This window comes from Eucyclogobius newberryi, unplaced genomic scaffold, assembly GCF_026437365.1.
Source record: "Eucyclogobius newberryi isolate DKJ021-1_F unplaced genomic scaffold, fEucNew1.0.hap1 SCAF_16, whole genome shotgun sequence".
Lineage (NCBI taxonomy): Eukaryota > Metazoa > Chordata > Actinopteri > Gobiiformes > Gobiidae > Eucyclogobius > Eucyclogobius newberryi.
The window spans coordinates 6,931,141-6,951,087 of NW_027315790.1; the positions used below are offsets into that span (position 1 = coordinate 6,931,141).

The window sequence follows — 19,947 nt, forward strand, 5'->3', positions numbered from 1 at the left end:
CTGTCACCGCGCGCTCCACCGCTGCAGCGCTCGCGCTCCGCAGCTGCACGCGCCGTCCGTCCCTCCAGCTCGAGACGTGCAGAGCGTGCACTGTGCGGCGGTAATGGCTGCCAGCGAGAGACAACAAATGAGCCTCCGACACACGCGTTAAAGGTGAGAGCTGCTCCTCCACAGCCCCGAGCGGCCGCCTCCGTGCGCCGCCGCGGTCCCGGTCACATCTTCGGCTTACGCGCTGGACCCGCGCACCTACTTGTTTGGCAGGTGTGCGTGTTTGGGCAAAATCCGGTTTGAACGACCCGTTGACACGCTCATGCGTGTACAATAAAGTGTCAGTGCCCGTGCGGGACGTGCCTGTGCGGGACGCGCGTGTCCTTTCTCCGCGCGGACGCCAGCGGCTGCTAGGCTCGCGGGGCCGGGCAGAATGGGGAGTTTGGTGCCCGCGCAGCTTGTTGGTCGAAGCTGGATTCTTTGTTCGCTGGTGTTAACGTGATTAGCTAACGTTAGCAGCAGACCGACAACATTGTTAGCAGTCGGTGGCCAGGCCGGAGCCGTTAGCCAATCAGTCCGCACAGGGAGCGCCCAATTAGCCCCGTTAGCACACCGGCCTCCCCCTGACAGCGCCCCGGGCAAGCGTGCGCTGTCCCGGGCCAATGTGACAGTGACAGGTGGTTCGGAAGTGACCAAGTCCGGCTTTCGATTGATTTGAATTGACCGTTTTAAATGCAACAGAATGATCAGAATTCCAGAATAAGTTAATTGTAAGTAAACTTTTAATGCATAACTCGATCAAAATACATCAGATTTGAACTGTTGAGCCTATAAACAAATACTACATTTTAGAATTTGCACGACAGAAAAGGACTACTTTCAACTACTCATTTTTTTTAGATTTATAATTCTCATGAACTTTAGACGCAAAAAGTACTGTAATGATCATTTCTGTAATGATCATTTCTGTAAAGATGATATTTAAAATTGTACTAAATTGTTTTGACCTTTTCATGTCACAATACCACATTTTAGTGCTACGATTATGGTCAGAGAGAAAAACAGTAGTATGCATGTCCAGTATGTGACCAGCTTCATGAAATCAAACTTTCTGAATGGAAAAAGAAAGTTATTGCGACATGTACATTTTGGGGTCCAGATTAAATAGAAATCACATCTGAAATAGTTACGATTATTCGTTTTTAGTTCTTATGATTCTATTGTGACCTGAATAATTACAATTAACATAATTACAATTAACAATTTACATCATACCTACATGATACATATTCACCACAATAACTATACCATCAAACTAAGTCATAATTAGAAAAACAAAAGAACCTTTAATCGCTATCATTATGTATAGCGTTTATAATCATTTATTTTAATTCTACCCAAAAACTAGACTTTTTGTATGGGCACAACTTTATCATAGTGCATTATATTTTACACAGAATGATGAGAATGATTGTGTAAATGACTAATTGCATTTTCGTCTGTCATAATTAGGCTTGTTTGTTCATGAACACAAATCTTAAATCCACATTTTTATTTCTAACAATTCCCTGCATTAACAGTGGCACAACAACAAAATATTTTTCGCAGAGGTCTAAACGACAAAAACTACAACATTCTTATTTCTGTAATGAATATTTCGATGTGAGGCAGAAGTGACAAAGTGAGGTGGTAAATCTTCATAAAAGAGAACTGTATGTTGATTATTGTGGAGTTCTACAGTTCTAAAGGCAGGAAACTGGTGGTGGCATGACTTTGTGTTTTTTCTTTCTAAATGCTGCTGTTTATTAAAGGTGGTATGGACGATTTTTTTCAGCAATTTTTTTAATCATATTTCCTCGTGGCGTGGATAAATCATTTGTCCTGCCACGTATCAATCATAAAACGCACCTACCGTTCACCTGCAGCCGCGTCAGGCTCGTCCCCACGTTTCCGCGTGCCTAAGCGCATGGATCTATCATAATATAGTTCCCTCAGTGTACGGGGCAAAATGAAGACGGAGAAAGACAGTTCGAGCTGACGCAGAAGTTGACAGAAATCTACGGGAGACGAGAGATGCGATGCGCTCCGTTGCGCTAATAAACAAACGCACGTGTGTGTTGTATCAGTCCACACGGGGGAGTGGCATGCGCACTTTCGCCTGCGTTCTCAAATCGCCGAAAAATCGTCCATACCACCTTTAATGTTTTCCATAAAGTATATTTGAGTTGTTTTTAAAATATGTCTTTGTTTTTATTATTTATCATATTGGAAGATATTTTACAACATCTGACAAAGTGGAGGTGTGCAGGGTTGTAAATGATTTGCAGATTTAAACGCTTTAAAATGCTAAATTTTGGAAGTTCTGGAGTGGAGGCAAAAAATAACGCTTTTAAAAAAGAAATGCATAAATTAAAGGTGCTCTATGTGATATATTTCCTCTGAAAAGATCTCCGTAAATTATATATTTTTCTACTAGTGCAATAAACGCATCACTTTTTAACTTGAATAAACTGCTGTAAAAACAAAACTTTCACCAAGGTCCAGTTGGGTAAATCTTCAAGTCAATGTCCAGAAATGTACAGGGACTCTCTTATATTTGCTATGAAATAAAGTATTATAGTGGTTATTTTTCACAATGTAACCTACCATATATTAATAATGATGGCTTCAAAAGTTGATATAGTAATTCTCGAAATACTAATTACAGTAGTTTGAACAAAAAATAAGCATAATTTTGAAACTCCACGGTTTGTATTTGAGCTTCAGTTTGTGGTTTAGTACATAATATATCTGTAGATAAACATGGTTTGTTGTGGTGTTTAATGTGTCTGAGAGGTTTTACTTTAACAAATTAATCTCAAGTTTTCATGTTTTGTGATTTTCTGAGGTTAATCCACGTTCCACTTCACGTTTGTCTTAGAAACAAACTTTAAAAAGGGTCTGTACGTCAGGTTTTAGTGTTGGTTGTGGAAAATTGCAGCCAGTTAAATGGCATGTTCTGCCTCTGTTCTAGTTTTGGTCAGGCCTTTCTCTGGACCCTTTGTCTTGTCGTCCGGTTTAGTGTAGAAAACGTGTGAACTCTGGCCATTCAAACTGTGAAAATCCTGGCACAACCTTTCTGTCAGTATCATGGCAGTTTTCTGTAGATCAGGTTTAAAATGGCCACAGCCAGTGAAGGTAAGTTTTGCTACGGGTTTAACGTCTTAAAAAAAAAGTAAAATGTTTTAATTTTTTGTTTTAAATTTGTATTCATAGTCTATAAATATTGTTTATTTGATTGGATGTTTAAAAAAAATCCCAAAAATCTATTTCGTAAATGAAATAAATGCTTTAGTAATAAAAACACAAAATAACACACTTTGCTTTGCTCTTTTAGTCTTGACAAAAAAATTTACTGTACGGATGTCACGATATCAAATGTGATTATTGTGAGAAAAAACATCACACTTTAACGATTATTCACGATTACTGAGACTGTGACTAAACGACTGAAATCTTTCTCTTTCCTTCGTTCTGTTGGTCTGACGTCTGTTTCTGTTCCTCAAGTTTGAGACCGACTTTATGAAATTGAACTCTCTGAAAAACAAAGTTAAAAGTGACAAAAAAACATTTGGGCTCTATATTGAACAAAAAATAAACTTAAATTTGCTTCTAAAATCGTCACAATGATTATTTTTTGGTTCTTATGATTACATTGTGACCTGTATAATCTTGATTATTGATTAACCTAATAACCTTGACCTCCCTGACTGTGTGCTCTGTCCGTGCAGCGAGGACTAGGATGGTCAGCAGCCAGCCCAAGTACGAGCTGATCCAGGAGGTGGGGCGGGGCAGCTACGGCGTGGTGTACGAGGCCGTGGCCAGGCGGAGCGGGGCCCGCGTGGCCGTCAAGAAGATCCGCTGCCACTCGCCCGAGAACGTGGAGCTGGCCCTGCGCGAGTTCTGGGCCCTGAGCAGCATCCAGAGCCAACACCCCAACGTCATCCACCTGGAGGAGTGCATTCTGCAGCGGGACGAGCTGGCCCAGAGGATGAGCCACGGCTCCAGCTCCCCGCTCTATCTGGAGGTGAGGGCTTTAGCCTGTCCAGCACTGCTTCTGGAAGAGCATTTCTTTTATATTAAGGCATCACCAAGGCTAAGGCCAGAGTTGCGATGCCACGTTCTCCTTTAAACCCACAAGCCAGTGATTGTTTTAGAAAGCAAATGATTGGGACATTTAAACATCGGCCATAATGTTGGGAGAAAATATTGCAAAAATATAGTTTAAAATTTGTGGACAATAAACAGCACAGTGATTACGGAATTTGTTGTATTAATAAATTCTTCTTTTGACTAAATAATAATACACTGCCTGTGCAAAAAAACACAGAAAAAAAGGGAACACTTGACTATTTTCTGGTAGGACCTTTAGCCTTTAGCTTTGATTACAGCACACGTTCACTGTGGCATAGTTTCATTAAGCGTCTGTAATATGAAGAGGTTTATTTCCATCCAGAGTTGCATTATGTTTCACAGTTGATCTGGTGTTGATGACGTGAGAGAGTGACCACTGCACAAAGAGAGAGACCACTGCACAAAGCCTTCTCCAGCTCGTCCCAAACACTCACTGGGGTTCAGATCGGTTGTACATTAGCTTCTGCTTCTCCTTAGATGTTTTCTCTGCTCGATGCCAATGATTTGACCCTTCTCAAACACACTGACATCTTTTCCATGACCACGGGATTTGTGGTGCAGCAGTTCTCCAGCAGGAGGAGACGACCTGTGTTCTTAGTTGAATCCAGGCAGTGTAATAATCTTTAGTTTAAAAGAAAGTCTGATCCTATGGCCTCATTATCTGCATGGTTTCTCTGCTCCTCTGGTCAAAGTAAATATAGTTATATGAAAGGTAAATGCGCCTGTAGGCCATGCTTTCCTTATATATCTATGTTAAGAGTTGTGGTAATGTTATAAATCACTGTTAAAGGAGATCTTTTCCTGGATCGTTGTTTAGGGAGCGCTATCTTTCCTATAAAGGACATTATACACATAGACCTTCGCACACAGATGGCAGGGGATATCCTCCAATGACACGCCACAGATGATGAGGCTCATATAAGGCCACGGGGGGAAAAAATTGTGTGTTTCTGGTAACCCGACCGACCTGAATTTCCAAATAAAAAAACACCGACCTTAAACGTTTTATCGCATATTTATTTGCCGTACGTTTCGAGAATGTCAAATTGTGAGAGAATCCAAAAGCTGCGGGAAAAGAATCATCTGTGGTATGGAAAATCGCTGCACTTTTGATAGGTTTCGTTTTACCTAAGGGCGCATCCATGTTTGCCGATGCAACCTGCGCAGATGCTCATATTTGGTCAGCGTGCAGACTGGGTGCCATGGCGACAGGGATGGCTGGGGTAGCAGCGGTGAAGTTGTTTTGTGTAACTATCGAAAAATGCTCACATCACTTAGTGACAGCAAGGAAACCAGTGAACGTAGAAGTCTGTAAGACATTCCTCCATGTTTTCAACGAACATCATGGTGACGTATCTGATGATTTTTGTTGTGACTGCACAGTGCGCCTCGGAGTACAACAACAACTCTCACACTACAGTCAATACCGATGACAGTGGATGGTGGAATTGTCATCCACGATTTTCAGCATTATCAATGTATTTCCGTGTGTAAGTGTATCAAGTAAAACTGTCGAGCAATAGAGAAAGAGGCCACTTGTTGTGATCAGACCCAAACCAAGGAAACACGACTGAATGCATTTGATGTCTTGATGACAAGATCCGCTGGCGAGACATTCCAGAAAAAGTCGAAGAGGTTGGTCAATTTCAATTCAACTCAAAATAACTTAGTCGACAGAGAGAAAGCAACTAGGCCTATTTTAACTTTGTCTTCATTCAACAAACTTTTAATTTATGCAGCCGGACTTGAGGCCTGATTGTAATATATTTTGAGATAAAATATTTACCTTAAAAGTTGGATATAAATCAGGCTATTAAAAAATGATGATCGGCCTGAAAATAAAAATAGTTAGTGGCTAGGGCTAGGGTAATATATGGATTATTTTGATATATATGCCCTTGGGCAATATTAGGCCAGGTTCTACAACAAACGTCTAGAACCTGTCTGCCAACGTCCACACGGTGCCAAAAAGAACCGTTAACTAAAAATAGCTGTTGGACTTAAACCATGTGAAGTCTACAAGTTTCATTTTGAGATTTATTTTGAGAATTCTATGTTTATTGTCTGTTGGTAAAACTACCATTAAATACCAAATAATAGCTCATTGAGATCTTTATCTTTGATGTACTGTTGTACTGGGGTCAAATGGCATACCTCTGCTGTTACCACTGTAATAGGCCTACTCACTCTTAACAGATACCAGTATAATAGTAGAATATAAACTAGGCAGTTGTAATAAGCCAAGAGATGATATGTTGTTGCATAGATAGGGTTTACCTTAAAAAGTTGTCTGCTAATGGCTCTTTTCCTGTGGTTGGACTAGTATAGATCTGCATACCAATAAGGCCACTTCAATGCGAAGCGCTCACTTCTGAGAAAAGAGAACTGGAAAACCTGTGCGAGGATTGTAAAATGATTATAAAAAAGAAAATCCTACCTACCTACCTGAATCTTTTTTTCAATGTTACCGGAAACACACTATTTTATTTGGCCTAACAAGGATTCTACCTTATTTGTCTGCTCTAAACATTCTAATGCAAAGACAACGATTCATCTAGATCCACGGGTGCACACTTTGTGTCTATTGTTCTGTTTCATGTCACATCTGGTGCATTCGATATGACGACAAATTAATATCAGCATTTTGATTTGATCACAATTCTTGTACAGTTTGTATTTTTCCATTGCTTTTAAGTATTAGTAATTTGCCTCTTCTGAAAGTTCACACGTCACTGTGATTGGTTCAAGTCACAGTCTTACCGAGGCTGACCAATAGGAGGTGTGCGTGGGATAAAATGAAAGCTGCAATAAATGGAGAAAGCTGTTCCTCTCATGGGGGAAGTTCAACTTGCTCCCCATTCTCCAGCCCAAATATGAACAAAACAAGTGTCCTAACTCTCATGAGCACAGATCATGACTATGATGCTGCAGGCGACATGGCGTTCGCTTCAGTTTTAGCCTGCAGTTAAAAATACTGCGCATTCTTCTAAATGTGTTTTGTTTGGCTGGACACTATTAAGAGTGTTATTGATGAATGTCAGGACAGCATTTTAGAATGGATTTGAATAGTGTGAAATGGGGATGAGAGAGGGAAGGACATTGCAGCAAATTGTTGAATCTGATTTAAACTGTTTCTGTAAACTGTGACAGAGAAATAAGACAAAATAGAACAAAGTTATCTTGCTCCAAAGTAAATTTTATTATTGCCGTGCACAGCCAAAACACTGCGCCTAACCAAGTCGTCTCCTTTCCTGCTCTGACTCCAGAGCTAAGAAGAGTCCAAGCTTATAAAGGCAGAAAACAAGTGCCACCTATGCACAAAATCAGTTAAAACCTGATGAAAGAATGCACCGAGTTCACTGCACATGTTGCATCCTTGGAGTCCAGGTCATCAGGCTGTTCTCCCAAGGATCTCCCATGCAGAGCCGTAAACGGGCCCCTGATGCTACACATGCAATACAATACAATGCAACTATACCTTTTATAGCAGAGGATCTTGTCCTTCGTCCAAGTCTCAACTGGTCAGGGCGCAGGACAGGGGTCACTAGGCTAACCATGTTGAAATAGCACCTTTATGGAACATTAGCATCAGACAATTGCAAAACCCATGACGCTGCGGGTTGCTCACATGGAGTGCACGTGTGCCGTCCACTAGGCCACGGTGCAGCACAGCACATCAATTCCATTCAGTTACTTTTGAATGGTTGTTAATTCTCATGAATGGCAGGAATTTACAAACTGCCAGCCGAAGAGATGGACCAAGTCTTTAAAGTCTTGTGTGTGTCAAACGCAGAGCACAATATCTCATTGTGTACTTTTGACTTCAAGGATTGACACAATGATTCACTCAAATATAGTATCTCAGCTTGGGCTTGTTGCATGGATTATGTCCAGTTATTAATCAACAACTTCCTCTACTTTTATGGCAAATTGTTTACTGCGCACCATGACAATGAGCGAGTGCATGAGCTCTAGTGTTCCAGCTTTATGACCTCTGCCTTGTCTTGTTCTTAAGATAAGCTTTCTTTCTGAAATGTAAACTCGCTGGGAGTGTTGATATGCAATACACAACTACTAGTATGTAGGACACATTCTGCTTTGTTTTAAAAAGCACACATTACTTCAAGTTCACATCAGTCAGGAAGTTACATGGAAGTACATCTTCTGGCTGCAGAGGGAATTGCATTGGGGAGATAAACCCAGCTTTTCCCTGACATGCAAATGTGGATGTGTACTTGTAATGGAAGTGACTTAACAGCAGAAATGCTCAGAACGGTGCTGCCTGGTTGGGGAGTGGTTAAGGCAGAGCACACATGTGCCAGGCTCCAAGCAGTTCGAATCCCGACTCCGACGATGTACTGCATGTCCTCCCTTCTCTCTCGGCCGATACTGGGGCAATATATCAATCGTTTACTCCAGTTTGTTTCTGTCCACTCTCCCTTTTGATTTAGAAAGATGCATTTTTCTACTTTTTCCACATTGCCGGGACAATGAGAGAACAGCTATACAATACATAGAACAAAACCTGATCTTACTTGCATCTAAAATAGCATTTCATTCAACTTTGATATTGTTTGTCGAGAGTAAAAGCCAGTGTTTGATTCCGCTTTAGTTGAACTCTTATTTGGATTCAGACTGTAAAGATTTGGACATGTGGCCCTGACCGATCATTGACCAAATCTAACCTAATAATAGGCGCACCTTGCCTTTCTAGCTGCTGTGGAACCGGGGCCGTCTGTCGGGGCCCGGATGCATTTGCAAATGGAGGCTAAGTGGATCTGAATGGCTCTAAATGACCTCCCATTAGGAATAAACATGGATTACTTCAGGCTATTTCCCATTCGCAGTTCTATTGGTGATTAAGTAGTTCAGAAACTTGTAACATGTATCAGGATTATCGTTTAAGTTGAGAGTTATTTAGTTGAATATTTGGATTTATATATTTTTTTTTACATAAATGATTTGAAAATTGAGTTAATGGCTAGAAAAATGGTACAACTTTCACTTTGACCTCTTTTTTAATGTAATTTCTGTCGTAGAGTTCGTCATCTTGTCTCTTTGGATGTTACGGTATGTATTTTCTTTGGCTGCTTCCTTATTCCATCTGTAATTTGACCCCAAGAGCTGCTTTTACAATATATCTGTGCTGGTGCAAACCTAATTTTATTTGATTGTATGAAAAAATAGAGAACAGCCCCTTTTGATACCCATTGCTTTCATGGCTGGTTGTGACCGTGAGGGGATCAGGTGCAAAACTACCATGAACTAATTTGTAAAGAAAGTTTCACCATTTCCATCTGCCTGTTTGTTTAAAGTTGTAGCATCAGTCTAGAAAACGCAGGTAACATTGAACATGAGAAAGTCCTCCTACCGCCTTCATGTCCCTGGGTTTTATTCCAGCCGTAAATACCAGGCATTTCTCCCATGCAACAAAACAGGTGTGGTCTTTTTAACATGAGATGAACCAGATTGTCAGGTTCTGGATAAATGATTTACTGCAAAGCCAAGACCATGTGATTAATTTGCTTCTTTGAGTTTTTGGAGATGCTGGACTAGAGCCATGTTTTGACTGGTTCACTTTGAAGTGGATTTGTACGGTCCAAAAGTGTCAATACTGTCTTAAAGGCGTAATGAAAATTTTTTCGCCAATTTGAGAACTCAAGCGCACTCAACTCATGCGGAAGCAGAGAAAAGCCTCACGGCTAGAAGTGCGTTTGTTTATTAGCAAGAAGGATCGCATCACATCTCTGCTCTCTGTAGATTTCCGTCTTAATTTTGTCCTGTACACTGAGGGAACTATATTATGATAGATCCATGCGCTTAAACACAGGGAAACGTGCTGCTCTCCTGGGGACGAGCCGACGAGGCTGCAGGTGAGCAGTAGGTGCATCCTATGATTGATACGTGGCAGGACTAATCGGCAGTCCACTCCGCGAGGAAATGAGACTCAGATTTGGCGCCAAAAAAATCGTCCATTCCACCTTTTAAGTGAACCATACTGGGCTATTTAAGTGATCCAAAGTGGGCTGAGTCTCCTTGGCTTCCGGACCGCTTCGGAACGAGATGATTGGACAAGAGAGAAACGACTCGGGTGAAAATAAAATGGCAAAAATCAGATATAAATAGAAATAATAATTTTCAATAGAATTGAGCTGACAGACTTAAAAGCAAAACAAAGCTAGCTAGCACACGTTAGCATCAGCAGTTTCTTGTTTATCGACACACGGCACCCGCATCAGCAGTGCATAAAACATGATCCAACTCCAATTAATTACATAACGTGGCATAAAGGTGCAGATAAGTAAAATAAATGCAGACAAAGCCGAAGATAAACCTGAAGTTTCTCGTTCACTCCAGCTTTAGCCACGTCTCAACGACACAAACTTGAAATTACTGAATGTCTTTTTGTGAATTACTGAGATCGGCTTTAGGATTTAATACGTTTTGATTTCTTAAGAAATCTTCTATGTTTGGGTGACATCCACTACTTGTCTAGCAGAGCTTTGCCCTACGATGCAGAGCCCGGTCCAGTGCATGGAGACAGACCGTTATTCCAAAGCGTTTGGAGGTTCAGGACAGTTGAAATGTGTCTAAGGATTAAACCTGGTCTTAAAAAGCACTATAGAACGTAAAGTATTTATGTGACTTACAACACAACAGCATTTGTCTCTAAGTTAAACGTATAGAAGAACAGAAGAGTACCACCAGAAGCTTTGTTTGGAAAGTAAAAATGATCTAAGGTCCATTGCAAACATGTTTTCATAAGAGTACAGTAATCACAAGCACTTGAAGTTGAAGGAACTACAATCAAATTGCATTGTTATTTGAAATGGTCAGGATTCAGGAGTAGCTATCACAAAGGCAGCATCTTAAAGAGGACTAGCAATAGAACAACTCAGTCTTTTGCAGACTCTTCTTATCCCTTAGGACTTATTGTGCATTAAACCTGCAAATCCTGAAGCTTATTCTTCTAATGTTAGTTTAAATACAATCATGCAATAGAATATCCTAAAATGTGTTTACAATGTTCAATATTTGACTGAATTAAATCCTAAAATGTTCAGACTTGCAAACAACTACAGTGTGTTGATTTCAAAATGGATGTTGAAATCTTATCTATGACTGGTCTGTTTGGATAGTGTGGCAGGACAGTGAAGAGTGTGGCAGGCGGCCAAGGTCTCAAGTATGTACGAGGGAAGGGAACGCTGAACTGTGGTGACACGCCTCATTTAAGATCAAGCCAAGTAGAAAGTGAGGTCTAGAATTCTTTGTCCTGGACTGCCCTGGATGTAAGGGAGGGTGAGGGGAGAGAGGTGTTTGGAAAAGGTAACAATCCTATGCATTCCCAAATATTTTTGAATAGCTACATTTAAAGGTTTTACACATATTGGGATACAGTGATTAATCAAGTAATCGTGACTGTTTTTTTGTTCTTTATTTGGAAGCCTTGGTCATTGGCTTGTCATTTGGTCATGTTTCAACCTTTTATTTAGTTGATAATATATTAGTCTAAATGTGCAATAAAATAATCATTTGACTTATCGACTACTAAAATAATTGTTTGACAGCCCTATTTTTATCTGCGTTATAGGTTACCTTATTTTCAAAACGGCAGCGCAGAAGTCTGAGCGTCCCTGCTCAAAATGTATTTAATGTTAATACCAGTGATGTGTAAAGGGTTTGCAACGACTTCCTACTCTCACGGTTTGAAACAAGGGCACCCCAGCTTTAAGTAGCTTGTTTTATTTGTACTATTACTACTACTACTACAGTACTTTATTCTACTATTGGGGGAAAAAAGGGTGCTATTGGTTTGGACTTGTCTGGCACGTGTAAATGTGAAGCTTGAGGAGTTTTCCAGCCCGTTTGCTGGTAGTTGGAGGTTGAAACCATAGGGACCCTCAGCCTGTCCTTCTGTGGCCAGGCTGAGGGTCCTGTCCGTCTGTGGCCAGGCTGAGGGTCCTGTCCTTCTGTGGCCAGGCTGAGGGTCCTGTCCTTCTGTGGCCAGGCTGAGGGTCCTGTCCTTCTGTGGCCAGGCTGAGGGTCCTGTCCTTCTGTGGCCAGGCTGAGGGTCCTGTCCGTCTGTGGCCAGGCTGAGGGTCCTGTCCGTCTGTGGCCAGGCTGAGGGTCCTGTCCGTCTGTGGCCAGGCTGAGGGTCCTCTCCGTCTGTGGCCAGGCTGAGGGTCCTGTCCGTCTGTGGCCAGGCTGAGGGTCCTGTCCGTCTGTGGCCAGGCTGAGGGTCCTGTCCTTCTGTGGCCTGCTTGATTACAGTCACTCAACAGCAGCCGGACACAGGGCTTCTTTGTCACTTTCTGCAGTGCAAGCATTGGACACCTTCCCAGATTCCCATTATTCCAGTTTCTGTCCTTTATAGCCCTGTAGTGTTCCAGTGCGTGCTTACACAAGAACAAATGATAATGGGGTAGGATTATCTGACCGCACCAACTGTGGGATAATTGGCCTAGTTCTGTTGTTCGAGAGGACGCCTCAGCCTGTGGCATGCCGGACTATACGCACTCATTTGTTTACAGCACGGGGAAGGTTTTGTGTTTTTGTATACAAAGCAGTTAGCAATATTTCAGTCTAGTTTATCCACAGACTGTGATTAATTTCTTTTAATTTCTTTTTAACACACCTGTTGCTGGCCCAATCCATCAAGTTCCTTAACCCAAGCCATTTAATTCAAATTGAATGAGATGGATGAAACGTAGCAAGTTTGTTGGCCATTGTCAAAAAAATAATATTAAATGAAGTTAGCTCCTCAGGCTAGCATACAAGATGAGAGGGTCCAGACGTCGCTTTGATTTAGAAAATCACTCACAAAGGAAACGGGGAGACAACATGGCATGAATGCCAAACCACAGCGGCACAGCTTAGTTGTGAGTCCTCTTTCTTCTCTCGCGCTCTGAGCATTTCCCTTTGCTACTCATTTGTCAGTGAACATGAGAAAAACACGCTGAGTGATGCAATCTCACGTACAAGATTGTCTGCACTTCAGTTGGCAAATAAGAAGCACTGAACTTGTCTGAATTTCTATCAACAGAATAGTATAATACCACATAACATGGATGGGGGTTTTTGCTTGGATTTTATGTATCATATTAAGGTGTTATTTTTGTCCTGTTGTTGCAGTAATTTCATTTTCTAAAATTGTTGGCCCCAGGGCTGAAAAAAATTTGAACTGATGGAAAATAATTGTAACTTTCAAACTATTCCCCTTAGAAAATAGATTTACAGATATTTCCATTTAAAGTAATGAATGAAAACAATTGGTCCAAGAATAGAACATTGTGGAACACCTATTTTACTTTTAGATAATCATAAATGTGTGGTGCTTAGGGTTTTATATTGGTGAAGTTATTGCATGACACATGTAATTGGTGTCCACTTGTTGACATCCTTTTTGTGTCCCTCAGCTGGTGGAGACGTCCCTGAAAGGCGAGATCGCATTCGACCCTTGCTGTGCCTACTACCTGTGGTTCGTCATGGACTTCTGCGATGGCGGCGACATGAACGCATACCTGCTGTCCCGCAAGCCCAGCCGGAAAACCAACACCAGCTTCATGCTTCAGCTCGGCAGCGCTTTGGCCTTTCTCCACCGCAACCAAATCATACACCGAGACCTCAAACCCGACAATATCCTCATTTCACAAAGTCCCTCGGCAGCTGGATCGCCGGAACCCACACTCAAAGTTGCAGATTTTGGGCTCAGCAAGGTCTGTTCGACGTCCGGGTTAAATCCGGAAGAGCCGGCTAGCGTCAACAAGTGCTTCCTGTCTACGGCGTGCGGTACGGACTTCTACATGGCGCCCGAGGTGTGGGAAGGGCATTACACAGCAAAAGCAGACATCTTTGCTCTTGGGGTTATAATTTGGGCGATGGTGGAGAGGATTACGTTTGTGGACGTAGAGACGCAGAAGGAGCTACTGGGCAGTTACGTGCAGCAGGGCTCCGAGATTGTCCCGCTAGGCGAAGCACTCCTGGAGAACCCCAAAATGGAGTTGCTAATCCCGGCTCGGAAGAAGAGCATGAACACTCACATGAAGCAGCTCATAAGGGACATGCTGTCGGCCAACCCTCAAGAACGGCCCGACGCCTTCGAGCTGGAGCTGAGACTGGTGCGGATAGCGTGCAGAGAGATGGACTGGGATACGTGATGGTGCCAGAGCGCATCACAGGCTCGTTGCATTGGACCCTATGGAGACAACTGTTTTGTTCCTACGGATAATAGCTATAGTAGTTTGTGTTTTGCTGTCATTCATAAAGCCACTGTCCAAGCACATGAAGTCCTGTACTCGCCATCTTTCTAACTCAAGAGGAGAACCGCTCACCTGCTGTCGCTGCGCTGAATCGCAGCTCCTTCTCAGGCTAATCACATCTCAGCTTCCACTTAGAAAAAGACAAAAATGTACAAGTCAAGTATGGATATTAGTTTCCTCCACTGTGGTGAAAAATCTTAATATTTGACAAAACAGCTGATTTAAACACTCATAAAATGAAATCGTCCCTTCATATTGTGTTGATGTACTGCGTATGCTGTGCCAATAATACAGTATAGCCACTACTTTCTGGACTTTTTTGAAGTGCTGCTGCTCAATTACAATATAACTTCTTGAATTACCAGATTATCTACGTTTTATTGAAGGAACAGCGATAAATACATTGATTCTACAGTTTAACCATATCAACCCATTCATAGAAAGTCTACATTTTTACAAAGTTGTCTCAATTGACCACTTTTTCTCTCGGATAAACTCAGGTGTTTTGCAGGAGGATTGCAACTCAACAATTGAAATGCTTACAGTCTATTACTCTTACCCAACTTTCTCTTTTTCATCACAATATTGGAAACAAATGTTATACATGGGCTTACACTAAAGAGCAGACAGATCTTAAAGGTAGCCGGCGAGCGTTTGCCTGTGAATGCTGCACCATCTTCAGCGCGGTGCTAAGTTATCCTCAATGCAATACGACACCACCCTGTGATCATCCATTCAACCTGCCTGGTACTGCACCACCAGCACTACTGTGGCATTATACAGTCCTGGCTGCTCAGGTAATACCAATAAGAACGATGGGATTTGTTGGCAAACGTGCGTCTAGGTCGGGCTGCTCTTTTTGTATAAACAGGAAATCCAATACACTGGTGCTTGAAAATACATTGTGTTCTCTTTTCTTGCAAAGCTGCTTTTTTCGGGCGGGTTATGGGTGGGATAACGGCGAGCGGGGCGACGTTATCAGTATGTGTCCAGCATGGGTTCAGCCTTTAGGTGCAGGTCGTACTTTTTCGAGATAAGTTTCCCAGTTACGCCTCCTAACAACAAAGTGAACCAGAATGTAAAAAAAGCGCGAGGGAGGATGACTTGAATAAATATGGAGCCTTAAACACAAGCACTTGACGACCAATGCTATGAATGCAAGGGTATTTCAGTCAGAGGTTAGCCGTTAGCTGTTAGCGATATACATGTAAAGTGATCTGGGGTGGAGCTATTGGAGCTAATTGCAGGGTGTGGGAATGGGAAAACCTGTTGTGATGGAACACTACACTATATTTGCATATAAATGGAAACAAATAAGATTGTGGCACAAAATTAAATTATTACATAATTCTAAAAATATATTCTGTTAAATTTATTGCAAAAATAACAGTAAACCATTAATATTTGATTAATAAATAATAAGTTGCATTGCGCACCATTCAAACAGTCCATGAAATATGTATGCGAGTAGAAACATGACGGTCATAAAAATGTACTGGATCTTGTTGCTAAATAAAAGGGTGTGGCCTAAATCACTTTTCCGAATAAATAAAAATGGCAGTCTTTTTAGCGTCGGAACATTTCAAGGTGTGTCTCTAATGAATTCTGTCCAGGCTTGTTACAGGATTAAATATCTATTTTCATCAGAGATGTAAAACTAGCTAACAGGAAACCACTTCCTGACAGGAAGTCTTGTAAACGAAGTAGTGTTGCAATGACCTAGAGAGACTTGCACACAGAAACGGAAATAATGCGGGCTTACGTTTAAGACGTGCTGGAATGCGTTTGTCGTAACCCTTACGTTGCCTAAACTTGACCCGCTCGTGTGCGCCTTTGTGTGGAAATGCAGTTGTCGATCCCAATTATGCTCAACAAATGGAAACAAAAGGTCCTCACTTCAAACGGCTAAATCAAAAGAGTGAGTGTACTAGTTTAAACGCGCTAATGCCAAAAAGTTACCGCAATAATATGAATGTAAAAATATTTTCACTAGCTTTTTACTGACACTTGTACCAAGTTTGACCAACTGTAGCCAGAGTATTACTCAAGTAAGGACTGCACGGTTTTGGGGGGGAAATAATCAAATTGCGATTTGTTGGAAATATTGCGATTAGTTGTTCAAAAAGTAGGATTCTGTTCTGAGTGCACATTGTGAACAACTCAAAGCATGAACGTTGAGACAAAGCTGAAATATAAACCGATGTAACAAGATGTTCCCATTAAATTACAGGCGAGAGGACATTGTAGCTGAGATTATTGCCTTCTGTGTGATTATATTATTGCGCTAACTCAAATTACAATTTTGATTCGACTGCGATATAAAAAATAGCGAAATAAGCATCAAATTTAAATGTCTTCATAAAGTTACTCAATTCAATGTTATGGAGTAAACGTATGCAATCACTCTTAATACACAATGATAAACTATAACTAGCCATGGAGCATACCGTATTTCATAACTTGCATGCGTTTTTCTATTTTTTATTATTTTAGCAGTAAACATGCCGATTCAATGAGAAACATAACTTTTTCCCTGTTTAATGACGTTTCCTGGTGAATTAAGCGTTTTTTTTTTTTTTAAACATAAGTAAACACATTGTTCTGTAGACGTTACAGCAAGTGGCGCTAGCATCACTGTAGCACTTACCCCGCTGCTACCGTTAGCATTTTTAGATGCATTGGACCACATTCTACTCCACGCTTTGGTGTTTGTATTTGATCCTATAAAACATCTAACATATATGCGATTGTTCTATGGGCGTCAGAGCAGCTCTTCTACATTGAAATGAATGAATTGCTTCCACAACAGAGGTTCAGTAGTGGGCGGAACCCTCCTATGCCAACTCCATCTCTTCCTCCAGTTAAAGACAGAATGATTCCCTTCTTACTCCTCTCTTCGTATCATCTCTTCTCCATGAGGCTGGATTTGGTGCTGTAGTTTTTGTTTACCAGTCACTGTCAGCCAGCAGTGTCGACTTACGTATTCTTTCACCTACATCGGGAAAGACACCAGCTCCCCTGTCCTCCCCAGTCCTCCCCAGTCCTCCCCGAGCCTCTTTTCCCCCCTCTTCTACTCACATCTTCCTCTCGACACATTATACTGTTGTTAAACCTCCGCACTGTGTCACCGCTCGCTTCCTTTCCTTTGGGCTTTCCAATCGTAATCCTTAATTCTTCATGCTTCCTACGGACTAATTCCTAAGCCTATTAAGTGCTCGCTCGCTTTACTCGGCGGCGGATCATGCTAGGCCCCTCTCTCGACTTGTAGGTCATGCATTATTTTCACAACCGGTGTCAACATTTTTTCCTCATGCTCCTTCAGAGACGGGCTGGAACGTTTCATTCTGTCCTCCATTTGGCTTGTCCAGTTTAGCCCTGGTTTAGCCCTGGTTTGGATCTACTTTGGACTTAGCTTTGGTTTTGTTCTGATTTAGACTTACCGTAGTTTAGTCCTGGGATCATGTAGATTTGAGTATGACTAGTTCTAGTTCTTGGACCTGGTTGTGTTGGTTTAAGCCACATTTTAGTCATGGTTTAGTTTTCGTTTGATAATGTTTAATTTTAGCCCAGAGGTTAGTCCGGATTCAGACAGTATATATATATTACAGTTTTTGTTCTGGCTCAGACCTGGTTTAGTTTCGATTTGACCCAAATTTTGTCCTGTTTTAGTCTTGATTCTGATGGTACTTAATGTAATAAAAAGTGTACTTGCTTTGAAACGTTTGAGAATCAGCTATATTATGCCCTTCAGGTATTGTTAGCCGTTTTAGTTTGCGTCTCTTGACTTATTTTTTTCAAATTCACCAACTAAACTGCTAAACTTCTCAAACAAAGTAGCCTAATTGCTATTGCCCTTATTTGTAGAAAGGCATTTTGACCTGTCGGTTTTCTGGTATTCAAATTTGAAGATTAAAACAATCGTTGGCTAGCAATTATGTTAGCGTAATTATGTTAGCTTCTAGCTGAGCTCTACAGTGCCTATTTCTCAGGTCAATGGGGGAAAAATAGCATACAAAGTAAAGTAGTTAAATTTACTCTCATACAACTCGGATGAATTAAAATGTGGAAAGGCATTTTTCTATGTCTCTAAAAGATGCAGCGTGTTTTTAGTCAAGTAGCCATATTCCATCATTGGCCAGATTGCTAATATGCTGCTACACATTTAGTCACAGTTGGTTATGATCGCCTCGAAGGACACGTAGCTCAAAATGTAGACAAAATACTGCCATAAATTCACTTAAATTTACAAATTTGGGTAAGTCTATGGATGTTATAGATGTTAAAAAATCTAATGATATGTGTTCCACAATCTTATATTTTCATGTTATTGAAAGTATTTGTTGCCACACGGGATCGTCAGTACAAAGCACCGTTTTATTTCGCTGTTTGTCATTCAGATCTAATGAATTTAGATGTGAAAATTCAATTGGTGAAACAAAATTGCTTTTAACATTTTTGCAAATTCTTAGCAATTCTTGTCCATTTCTGCTCATCCCATGCTTATAAATGGTTTTGTCATGTATTCCTTTGCACATGTGTACAAACTGTATAGGGTAACGGGACGAACAAGGGTATTGTACATTTGAACTGCCTGTGGTCTGTTTTCCAGGGCCCACGTCTTTGTACATTTCTACGTTTATGTCAATCATTAAAAGATGTGCTCTATTTGTTGAGATTTACTGTCAATGTGCTTGTGAGAATTCAGTTTTTTTGTTGGCATATTGTTTGTATCAAGAACAGCGGTATCGTGTGGGAAATGGTTCATTCTGCTGGACTCAAAATGGAACAATGAAACTTGAGATATGAGTCATACAGTTTCGACTGGCATCAGGTGATTTTATTTGTTTTATTTTTTGACGCCTACAGTTTTAATATTTGGCTTGATTGCCTAAGTTTGTGAATGTGAGTTTTTGCCATACCTCTGGCAGTAAGTGGCACTGCAATGTACTATTTAGTTTTCATGAGCAGTAACGCTGTACATGTGGGTGCCAATGTCAGTGGATGAAATTAATTATTTTGATCTTTTGAAAATAGTTATGAAATTGACTGAAATTATTCTTTGTTTTAAATTTGACAAATTACAAGACATAGTTGGCCTAGATTATTTAATATTTTAATTTGTCTGAGTGAGAATTGTGTTCTATTGGCACATAATAAAGTAAATAAGCCACTAAAATATCCATGGCTTATAAAACAAAATAGTCAGTTGGTATAACTTGTGAAAATAAAAAAATAAATTTACAGAATGAAATTGGCTGTTTTCGCAGTGTTTAGCTAAAAACTGACATCCACATTCAATTTTGTTTTTGGCACATTTCTAAGCAGTTCATAATGTGCACAAATGTAACTTTCTGTATAAAAAAAAAGAGCAGCGTTTGACTTGATGCCTATAATCCGCTTCATTGTCGATGTAAATTCCCAACCTAAACCAAACCAAACCTCTTTCACTTTTTTAACAAATTTTCTCTGCTACATATTTTCAATACCCTGTCAATCACTATTGCATTGATGGATTTAAATAAATAAA

General features: G+C 40.8%; 1 protein-coding gene across 1 annotated transcript; it reads left to right on the forward strand.

The window, feature by feature from the left end:
* On the forward strand, positions 1-15,320 carry pdik1l (PDLIM1 interacting kinase 1 like). The gene is made up of 3 exons (XM_072447364.1): positions 1-153; positions 3,759-4,054; positions 13,578-15,320. The coding sequence occupies exons 2-3, from the start codon at positions 3,770-3,772 to the stop codon at positions 14,316-14,318; spliced, it is 1,026 nt and encodes a 341-aa protein (XP_072303465.1). The 5' UTR covers positions 1-153; positions 3,759-3,769; the 3' UTR covers positions 14,319-15,320.
* Positions 15,321-19,947: the final 4,627 nt, after the last annotated feature.

Bases quoted from the DNA above. Each gene is read 5' to 3' on its own strand.
- pdik1l (XM_072447364.1), top strand. From the start codon at position 3,770: ATGGTCAGCAGCCAGCCCAAGTACGAGCTGATCCAGGAGGTGGGGCGG. The intron at 4,055-13,577 runs GTGAGGGCTTTA...TGTGTCCCTCAG, and splicing joins GCTCCCCGCTCTATCTGGAG to CTGGTGGAGACGTCCCTGAA.